The sequence below is a fragment of the Sinohyriopsis cumingii genome, chromosome 1 (assembly GCF_028554795.1).
Source record: "Sinohyriopsis cumingii isolate HCF-2022 chromosome 1, ASM2855479v2, whole genome shotgun sequence".
In the NCBI taxonomy this organism is placed as follows: Eukaryota; Metazoa; Mollusca; class Bivalvia; order Unionida; family Unionidae; genus Sinohyriopsis; species Sinohyriopsis cumingii.
The window spans coordinates 63,470,125-63,482,278 of NC_142961.1; the positions used below are offsets into that span (position 1 = coordinate 63,470,125).

At 33.5% G+C, this 12,154-nt stretch overlaps 1 protein-coding gene across 2 annotated transcripts in view; it reads right to left on the reverse strand.

The window, feature by feature from the left end:
• The window catches only part of LOC149806993 (uncharacterized), a 102,296-nt gene that overhangs the window by 47,141 nt on the left and 43,001 nt on the right, over nt 1-12,154 (reverse strand). For both annotated transcript variants that reach the window (XM_089960483.1, XM_089960477.1), the window contains one exon: nt 8,476-8,641. In XM_089960483.1, the coding sequence (XP_089816609.1) occupies nt 8,476-8,641 (166 nt within the window). The remainder of the gene's footprint in view (nt 1-8,475; nt 8,642-12,154) is intronic.

The window sequence follows — 12,154 nt, forward strand, 5'->3', positions numbered from 1 at the left end:
AAAACATTTCTGTGGGTCTAAACACAAACCTCTATTGTGCTAACTATGTTGTTGAAATCCAAGTAGAAATATTTGCTGTGCAGCTCTCAATTTTCCTTTTCCTCATCCCTCAATTGAAATCAGATGCCTAAATTATTGGCATATTCTGTTATTGAATAAGACACTCAAGTGTACACAGCTTAAATTGGCAACTTGCCAAATGGAACAACATTGACTTGTATTACAATGAAATGGTCTTAAACAAGGTAAGAGAAAAGAGTGAAAGGCAACAAGCCAAGCTTTGTAAAATTCAACAAATAATTTATTTCCCTAGAATACAAAGCAAAAATTGAAAAAAAGAATCTACAATATTGCAAATTATATCATAAATAGTCCAAAACATTCTATCACCAGTCATACTGAATAAAGTTCTAATTAAATTCATATGGTGCTCAAATTAAGATCCTGCGCTGAAAGCTTTGATGTACCTGTAGTCTTGAATGTACTACTGTACCAGTGGCCTGAAGTGTGATGATGTACTAACAGTGATCCAATTAATCATAATGATATAGTCCAAGATGTTCATGTCAGAATTCACTATCATTCCAAGATAATGTTTCTGTTCAAGAATATAATTTAAGAGCACTTTGTATTTCCAGTGAATAAATAATCTGGACAAATAAATTCCACCCAAATGAAATACTGAACGCAACAATAAGACCGAATTCTGCTTCAGATGTCATTGCTGGAATGAATAATTTTTCCAATAAACATGAGTATATAAAAAAAACTAAGACACAAAAGAAGAGCCTGGATGTTCAAAAGTTCATTGCTAGAACATCTAAGTTATAACTGGACAAGATTTGTTACTGCAATTATAATGAAGAACGTGGTAAACATGATATCCTTGACTCAGACAAAGATAATGATCCTAATATTTAACCCATATTCCTACAAAAATATTAGCTATGTATTATTTGTTTACCAAAATAAAAACATCAATGTCACTAGTCAGGAGCACAGGAACTTGATTTTGGATAAGGCCAAGTCCAAAATACAATTATCCATAACATATAATGAATTTAAAAAAACTGAAAAACGATGCAACTGATCAAAGAACACACTTATGTTTCTAGTAAATCATATAAACTAAATCAGCATACATTTCTTAGCATATTTAGCACATAAACTATCATGTTGAATTACTATATATTTTATATTTACACAATGCTAACAATACTATATATTTCAAAATTTACACAATGTTGAAAATGCTATATATTTCATATTTGCACAATGCTGAAAATGCTGTATATTTCATATTTGCACAATGCTGAAAATGCTATATATTTCATATTTACACAATGCTGAAAATGCTATATATTTCATATTTACACAATGCTGAAAATGCTATATATTTCATATTTACACAATGCTGAAAATGCTATATATTTCATATTTACACAATGCTAAAAATGCTATATATTTCATATTTACACAATGCTGAAAATGCTATATATTTCATAATTGCACAATGCTGAAAATGCTATATATTTCAATATTTACACAATGATGACAATGATATATATATTTCATGCTAATCTAAGATGTCTCAAAAAAAAGTTTCTCAAGAATTATGACAATGAATTTATTTTTCTGGATATCAATTTCCTTGATTTTGTGAAAATGCGTTTTTATACATACTTAAATTTAAGGAATGGGAAAGGGGTCATAAGTGACCATTGATCTTTGTATAATGATGACACTAACACATTCAGATAGTTCTTTGGTTTGGATATGAACTAGATTTATTGAGTCAACTGCAAGTAAAATTACTTTCTTTGACATCAAAGTCATGCTCTAGGTCAAGTAAGCCCGACTGATGTTCAAGGTCTAAACAGTAAATTTAGAAATGGTATTTGGAGGTTATTGTGTTAATAGAAGAACCATAGTTATGAAAATCCTGTAAATCTGATGATTTTAACCATATTCCAATTTAAATTACTGACATTTAAACTTTGAGCTTGAGCATGGAGAAACACATGCTTGAGACACCTTGAAAATACTATGCCATTTAGCCATTACTCTAAACACAAAAATGAAACTTTGACAGATGTAATATTGGCATCAGACAAGGAATTTGTATACAGTGCTTGTGTCTTTGATCAATTTCATTCTAGCGGAGTCAGATTCCACTGCCCGTTATATGCCACTTTAAAATCTGCTATCCAAAAATTAAAGTGCTATAGGAGGGTGATATGGTTATATTCTAAAGGATACTACACTTTTTTTAATTCACTTCTGCAGATTGTTTTTATGAGATGAAATATTTGAAAATAACAATACTGATTACATCATTACTAAATTTACAAGTCTAGTTTGGGATGCAGTGAGTAAAACTGTGCTATAAAAGATGATTACTATACATGCTAAAGACCCACCCTGGATGCACAATGACATTGGAAAACTCATTAAACAAAGAGAGTGGCTTTACAATCAAGCCAAACACACATAAGAGCCCATAACAGAGGTTGTTATATCATAAAAGCAATAAAATTATTACTGAACTACATGAATCTAAATATTTCCACAGTCAATGGTTGACTGACAAAATTAAAAATTGTCCAGGTAATTCTAAGGAGGGGTGTAAACTTGTTAAAGACAGTAAGGAAAGTCCACAAAGAAATTTTGTCATTCATTGATTATAAATGGGGCCAATGTGACTGAGGATGGAGAGAAAGCTAAAATATTTTAAAAAGTTCTTTTGTGTATAGTCTAGAATATGAATTGATAATATGACTCAATGTCAACTTGCTGAACTAGACATACAACAATTGCTGTACCTTGCTATCTCTTGCATCAACATTAGTGAAGATAACATACACAGCATTATTATTGGTATAAATCAATCCAAGGCAAGTGGTCCAGACTTACTTCATTACTACTTAAAAGAATAACATGTTCAATCAAATATCCACTTTGTCAGATCTTTAACATTTCTCTTAAAACCTCAAGATTGATAGATTCTTGGAAATTAGCAAATGTTGTCCCAGTATATAAAAAAGGATGTGGAACAAATGTTTCAAACTATCGCCAAATTTCACTCCTTAGCATCTTGTCCAAGGTATTTGAAAAATGTGTCTACAAATATTTGCATAATTATTCTGTTCAACATAACATGATTTCACCTAATGAATCAGGCTTTACACCTGGTGACTGTACAACAAATCAGTAGTTTGTTATGTATGATATGATTTATTATGATTTAGACCATGGAAAGGAGGTTTTATCTGTTTTCTTTTCACATTAGTAATGCATTTGATCATGTCTGGCATTCCAGATTACTTGTAAAATTTTAGAAGATCAGTGTTTGAGGTAGTTTACTGTAAGAACATTACTTTCATTAGGAAAACAAAGAGTTGTCCTAAATTCCTGAATTTTGGGTTTTCAATCTATAAATGCAGGATTCCCTCAAGGATCAATCCTTGGACCATTATTAGTTTTAGTATATATAAATGATATTATAAATGATATACATTCATCACTAAGACTAAATAAGAGTTTAAAGTTTTTCCCAAGTTTATCGTGGTATAAACTGTCAGTTGCCGAATCACACAGCAAATAACACACGAAGGGCATTATGTAAGCTGTGTGAGTTGGCAACTGACAGTTTATACCAATGATAAACTCAGAAAAATGTTAAGCTCTGATAATTGTAATTATTTACACTTTTATCTACTTTTTATTGTTATTTTGTTTTTTTTTAAAGATATTTTCTATCAGTTTTAGAGCCTCTTCAAGCGTATAAATTCTTGTTGAGGTGTCTGCTATGGAACTATTTATAGAACAGGGAACTCTACATCTGCAACATAATAGCTACATCAATATCAAACAAAAAATTCTACCAATGGTAGGCAATCTTAGGTTTTGAACATTCCACAGCATGGTTTTAATCTTTTATCTAAATTGGCTCATGTGATCTGAGTAGAAGTTCAATATTCAAAGCAAAGGATGGGTTGTTTTGTTTGGCATATGAATGATTCTTGGATTTGATGCTATCATTGTGACTTGTGAATCATTATTGTCCAGACACATGAGTAACCAATTTTCACGTCTTTAAATCTATTTTCACATTGATTAACAGTTTATATTAGATTCCTGGGGCTACGTACAAATGAAAATAAATGGTTATAGTGATAGAGGTCCAAAATTCAAACAGTGCAAGATATCGACACTAACAGTTATGATGGGGTGTGTGTGTAGTGGATCTCCCACCCACCCCACAATGTAAATATCAAGGTCAGCATCTTACATTGTAGAACTGTGAATCCAATTGTTATAATGTTAGTCTTTGACCCCCCCCCTCTGCTCAATCCCTATATACATTGACCCATAGTTTTAAATTCATTTGTAACGAGCTGCAGTGAAAGTGGTGTAGCCCCAATGTTCTTGGCACATTTTGAGTTTCCAAGCCTTTCTTTTTCAAATCTAGTCAAATAAAGAATTAGTTTTATTCAGAAAAACAGCAAAGATATGTTATTTGATTGTGTCAAATCAGTTTATTCAGTCTTCTAAATAAAATATAAACCCACCATTTTTATTTCATTTTGAAGGCATATAGTGTGTATACCTTCCAGTTCAGTATTTACATTAGTTACTTTGCACGTGACTCTATTTATAGAAGTTCGTATAAAGTAGTTCTCTGTACAGTTATACAGAAATATATGCAATTGGGTCTGATCACATGATTATATTCTGACCAATGGAAATCTTCCCTTCATTTATGCAAATGCAATTTTTCACAGATAATATTACACAATATATATTCATTGAAAATCCAAATGAGGCTGATGAAGTCATAAATAAGGACATAAAACAATTACACGACTGGTCCTGTCTTTTGGCTAGTGACCTTTGACTCGGACAAAACAGAGTCAATGTTCATAAAAGGAAAGCAAAATTCAAACAACCATCCTAAACTGCAGATGTCCAGTAAAGATGTTTAAGAACTTAAGTATGATACTGTTTTGTGATGCCACATGGCAAGCTCATATCAAGTATGATACTGTCTTGTGATGCCACATGACAAGCTCATATCAAGTATGATACTGTCTTGTGATGCCACATGACAAGCTCATATCAAGTATGATACTGTCTTGTGATGCCACATGACAAGCTCATATCAAGTATGATACTGTCTTGTGATGCCACATGACAAGCTCATATCAAGTATGATACTGTCTTGTGATGCCACATGACAAGCTCATATTAAGTATGATACTGTTTTGTGATGCCACATGACAAGCTCATATCCAGCATTTGTCGGAAAAGGCTTGGGAGAAAGTTAAAATTTTGAAAAATATTGATTGGATCACTTCTTCTTCAAATGAATGTATACGTCTTTTATACTTCCTATGTTTGACTATGCTGACTGTCTCTGGAATAACTGTACTATGCAAGACAAAGAATCAATGGAAAAAATGACTTTGGAGGCTATGAGAATAGTAACAGGTGTGACCAAGAGTGTGGCTATAACTGAAAAAACTGGTGGCATAGCCTGAATCATCAATACTATAGGCATAAATTAATTCAATTATTTAAAATTTACCATGGGCGTGCTCCATCATACTTGCAAGATGTAATTTAACCTCTTTGTTGTTAACAATGATACACCACTAGAAGAGTGAATATTATTCAACCTCCTTTGTGCCAAACAACATTTTATCAAAAAAATGTATGCCTTCCACAATTCAATAGTGGAACACGTTACTGATTGAAATAATCAGTAACCCATCCATTCAAATGTTAAAACTTATCTGAATTTTGACAAATATAAAATCCCTTTGTATTTTGTTGGATGAAAACCAAATGCAGTAGCTTAAAAAATGATTTATTCCTAAATCTTTTTTCTAGTAATAGGCACTGTACATGCAGACAAACAGAAACAGTTAACCACTTTCTGTTCAAATGTCAAAATTATACAACTCTTGAGACATTGTGTTCTCTTTACATTATCAACCTGACTTACAATTAAGACATTATTATTTGGCAATCCAGTGTATTCCAATAAGGCATTAATCTCTGGCAATCCAATGTATTCCAATTAAATTTATATCTGGCAATCCAATGTATTCCAATAAGGCATTAATATCTGGCAATCCAATGTATTCCAATTAAATTTATATCTGGCAATCCAATGCATTCCAATAAGACATTAATATCTGGCAATCCAATGTATTCCAATTAAATTTTATATGCAAATATTTATGACAGTGCAAACCTTCATAAAATTAGCAAAACAATCTGAAGTTAACACATAGCTCAAAACCACACAAGTGTATTCCATCTTTCTGCCATTAAATGATCTCTGAAACAATTACATACTATACTAAAACTGGTCAAGATACTTTTATATTTATATATGATTTATCTACTTTAAATCAGTACCAAATTTTTTTTTGCTTGAATTTCTCTGTATTAGTGAAGACAATTTTCAACAAGCTTCTAGCTTTCTACTGAATCCCCATAAAGATTATATTGATAGAAATATTAATTAAAAATGTTTTCTTGAATAAATGCTGTTCAAACAAATAAAACTCAAACTCAAATCTCAAAGAATTAAAAAACATATCCTTAAAGTGACATCCAGGAAATTTCTGCAATTATGTAGAGCAAACAATATTGATAATAAACTTTTTTAAAAGTAAGTGTATTCTAATTTAAGTTTCTGAAAGTTAAACTGTCTTAAGTTTAAATCAGCTTTCAAAACTTTGTACTATAGGTGCAGCATAACCTGGGTTTTATAATTTTAAACAGGCAAACTCAGTTCTTAGAAGGTCATATGGTAATGAGTAGGGGTTAAACAATTCATCAATATATTGATTGATCAATATGCTTGCCATACCGATACACATACATGAGGTGGAGAATCAATACAAAGAGATACCCTACACAAGTTACTTTCATATTCAGCAGTCATGAATAATTATGTGTATTAGTCATTTTCCTTTTTATTCTTTAAATAAAGAATTCATCTGTTGTTGTTGTTGTTGTGGGGTTTAATGCCATTTTTCAGCACACGATAGGCTATGCATGGCAGCCAGTATTAATGGTGGAGGAAGAACCCAGGAAAACCCTGGGAAAAACCACCGTCCCACGAGAAGCTACTGGCAAGCTTTCTCACATACCCACATTGGCCGAATCCGAGACTCGAACCCACGCAGACAGAGGTGAGATGGCAGTGATCCGTAACGGAGAGTGCTTTAGACCACTCGGGGCCCCAAGAATTCATGAGTCATCTCATTTTTGCCAGTAATAGAAAAAACCCTATTAGCAACACCAACTTGTCCTCTACAAATTAACACTATGTAATGTGGTCTGTAATATCCCCTCACCTTGCCTATTCTGTGCTAATGACCTCTACAAATTAACACAATGTAATGTGGTCTGTAATATCCCCTCACCTTGCCTATTCTGTGCTAATGACCTTATCCCAGCTACATGTTCAGCATAAAGGGGACAATCCCATTTATAATGAAGTACATTACTCATTATTTAATAACCACTTTTTACACGAAGTTACTCTGTTGATTTGTATCTTGTCTACTAGCATCTAATCTGACAGCAACACTTCTACTGTATCATGTAGTGAAATATCTTGCACTGAATTCTGACTGGTGGTTATTTTTTGTTTCAGTCTAGGTTAGAACTTAATTTAGCTTCTTTCCTGCATGACACAGGAAGTATTGGCAAAGCAATGTAGAAACTTCATGCAAAAGTGGTAATTAACTGATCATTAATTAGTCCTACAATGTAAGCCATGGACCCTGATTTCATGTTTTGGATCAAGGTCTTACAGTCTATACAGTGGTGCCACGTAGTGTGTTCCAATGTCAGCTAACATCGGAATGAGAAGTAAAATTTTCAGAAATATCTCACACCATTGGCAGCCCATACTGAAGCTTTTCTACAAATTAAAGTCATAATGTTTTAGTCAGACTTTACTTGCTTTGATGTCTTTCTTCTGATAAATTCAAATTCTCATGAAAACAAATGGAGGTGTTTTCAAGTTCAACTGACCTACATTTCAGTTGGCAGGAATATGATGGAAGGTGGGAATGCCGAAATCAATTAAAAGGATGATAAATAACTTGAAATAGATGAAGCTACTTTTAATATTAATATATTTTTTATTCCTTATCATCATCCAAGGGGCACTATTTTCATTTTGAACCAACTATACCTATCTATGACAGTGCATGTTAAGTTTCATTGCAATCCTCTCTGCAAACTTGTGCTGACAGATGCTGGACCAAAAACCATCCCATAAGCTCTTCTGGTCTTACCAACATGGGTAATGAACTGAACTGGACTATCTGTGAGAATTCTGGTGGGAAGTCAACTGCTTTAAATTTGAGCTTAAAAAATCAAAATGATCATTAATTTATAACTGGTTTTGAGAGAGACTGCAATTTTAATCAAGTTAATGGATCATACCTGTTGAGTTGGTGGTCAATGAAATATTACGAGGCTCACTTATAAATCCAACTGTTTCCAAGGGACCACTGTCATTCATATTCCAGGGCATGCTATCCACAATAAATGTATAATCTGTGTAGGGGCTGAGACCACAAACAGTGGCATTCCTTTCACGTGTGTGAAACTGAAAGAGAAAAAAAACAAAGAAGAAAATTACTCAGGAGTGCAGGTTGCTATGGTGATGACCTTCATTCCTCTTACTGTAAATCAAGATCTTATAAATACTGTAATCACTTATAATTTATTACATAAAATTCCTAATTATCTATTGATTGGTATCAAGGAATTGTCATACTGGCCATGTCATGTACATTGCACAAAAGACATGAATTTGGGCTCCCAGACTACAGAAGATATTTATCGCAACTCCAAACATGATTTCTCAGGATGGTATCTATGACGAAACTAAAGATTTATTTTCCAGCATTGCTAAAAAACTCTCATTCTTTAGGAAAGGATCAGGGACCACAAACATAGTGTTTATAGTTCATCAAATCCAAATCCAAATCCAAGACACATACCAGGAACAGAACTCCAACCTGTACATGATATTCAACAACCTGACAAAAACCTCTGATAGTCTGTTGTGGAGGGCTTTTGGTAAATCATGGAAAAATTTGGTTGCCCAGAGAAATTCATTATGATGGTTATGCAGTTCCATGACAGCATGCTAGCTTGTGTCATGACAACGATGAGCTATTTGAACAAATTCCTAGTCACCAGTAGAGTTAAGCAGGCTGTGTCTTGACCCTAACCTTCTGCAGTATGATGGTGTCTGTCATGATGCCTTCCATGACACTGATAATGGATCTGACAGTAAATACCGGACTGATAACAATTTCTTCAATCTACAAAGACTACAAACAAACAAAGAAGTTACAGGAGGTGACTGCTCAATGTCTCCTATTTGCTGATGACTGTTCCCTTAATGACAAATCTTCTCAGTCTGACATGCAACACAGTATGGACCATTTCAATGTGACAATTGCAGTCTCAAAATCAGTATCAGGAAGGCAGCGATGATGCACCAACCAGCACCATGAAAGCGTTACAAAGAGTGTACCATTCACAGTAAATGGCCAAGCCTTTGTAGCAGTGAAAACGTTCAACTTATCTTGGCAGCACAGTTACATAATCCAGTCACATCCAGTTACATAATCCAGTCACATCCAGTTACATAATCCACATAGATGATGAAACCAATGTCAGGATTACTAAAGCAAGTGTGGCCTTATGCAGACAATGCATGAATGTGTGGTGTACAGAAGAATCAGTCTACAAGCAAATCTTAATGTGTACAAAGCCACTATTTTGCCAACCATGCTGTATGTCTGACCCGATGGGTTCTCTTCTTCTAGTTTTGGGGAAAGGGAACTTCAGCAGTATAATATTTAAAACACTAAGTCATTTTGGCACACTCCCATTTATATCTTTATATCCACATAATAATGTTCTGTCCACCTCTCAAAGTTCTACACTACAGTTTATCTATAGTTTCATGATATGGTTGTCTGCTCTAACAACATCCCTCCATTATATATTTATATCTATTATGTCTTAAATCTGAGCTCATATCTCAATGTATTTCCCTGTCTCTATCTGTCTAATATATATATATATATATATATATATATATATATATATATATATATATATATATATATATATATATATATATATATATATACACACTACAGTAAAACCTGTCATGAGCGACCTCTGCTATGAGCGACCACCTGTCATTTCCGACCACAATCGTAATGCACGGATCGATTTTACTATATAAACGCTCTGTTATGAACGACCACCTGCTGAACGCGACCAGCGACCGCGATTTCTTGGCAAAATATGCATTTTGACACTGCTATGAACGACCGCATCGCCAAAAAATCAAAACAGATTGACACCACTGACCTTAACTTAATCCTTTGTAAACACTAGAGCTCGGGATAAATGTAGTATGCAAACAAAGTGCACATTAAATAACACTATAGTTGAACAACCATATATCGGGATAAACACCTCTAACCATCATTTAATCCTTTGTAACAAAGACTGCATAAATAGCAAAGATTGCTCTAATAAAGTATTTAAAAATAATTTGTCTTGCTACAGTACCAGTTTTGTGAAATTTACAACTCCAGCGTACGGTGTCATTTGTAAACTGCAGTAAACCAGACTAAAGTACATGTCACTAACCGCCATTGTAGTGCCGAAGTCATGTGAATAGCCAGTAAGAGTAACATCAAAGGGAGTAATGATGGATATACGCAGTCAATTTAGAGGTTTGTATTTTTTCTTTATCTGTATGAAAACTCACAAAACGCCGGTAGTCCTTATGTCCAAGTGAGAAATCGTTTGAAAGGGCTTCAGTGTTGGTTTGAGTACGTTGTTTGCTTTCCAGTTAATCCATAATGCCTGGAGGGTGAATGAGCTCATTGTCTTTAATACTAGTAAGTGAGAATCATTTCCAGATTTTTTTAAAATTATTTTTTATTTCTTTTGTTAGTGTTTCACCAGGCCACAATCTGTTTACGTGGGTGCAGATGGTCGGAACATTTGTTTATCGAGCTATAACGCTGTTGATTTAAACTTCGTCTCAGAATAAATGTACAGTATTGTTTCCTGATGAGTTAATTATGTCTTTTGGTTTCATTCATTGGTACATAATATATATTTATTCCACAATTCCCCAAAACCTGATCAAAACCGATAGTCTTTATAACGTCAACACTAATAACAATGGCAGAATCTCCGCTGAAAAAAAAGAAAAATTTTAACACTGGAAGAAAGGATTAATGTCACTGAAAGAAATGAAAAAGGCGAGACCACTCGCAAAATAGCAGTCAGCTTAAGCGTCGGTAAAACGCAAGTTCAGAATGTAATCAAAGACAAGAAGTCCATTAGAAACGAATGGCAGAAAGGTGCACAAGCACAGAGGAAATATGCCACGGCACGACGGACAGTTTACGGAGATCTGAACGAGCGAGTATCGGAGTGGTTTTGTGTCGCAAGGAGTAAAAACATACCAGTAAGTGGGAAGTTGATTCATGAAAGGGCAATAATTGAGATACATGTTCAGACCAAATAGCTGAGTAAAACATGTCAACAAAGAAGTATAATGGATTTCTTTAAAAAAAAAAACAAGTGAATAAGTGTATAAAATAAGATATATACATCATATCTAACTGTTAATTTTTTGTATATATTAATGTGATGTTGAAATATAAATTTTATTCTCGTTTGATAGATGTATATCTTTATTATATAAAGATATTTTGAGAGGAATGCATGCATCATTTAACAAGATTCATGAATAAAGGATATGATACATGTACAGTGAGTATGGGTATTATTTATTTTTCAACAATGCTAACTATTGACCCTGAAAACCAGTCCATTTTCACACACCTCTTATGAGAGACCACCTGTCTTGAGAGACCGCTTTTGGTTGGCAGAAGGGGCGGTCTCTCATAACAGGTTTTACTGTATTATAATTATCAAAGTTATAAAATGAAAATTTAAGAACTTAAAGTATTATGAACTGAATCCAAAATAATCCTAAAAAAGTTCTATCAAAGTCCAAAATAATGAAATGTTCTGTATAAATTTCAGATCCAAGAATATGCTGGTCTGC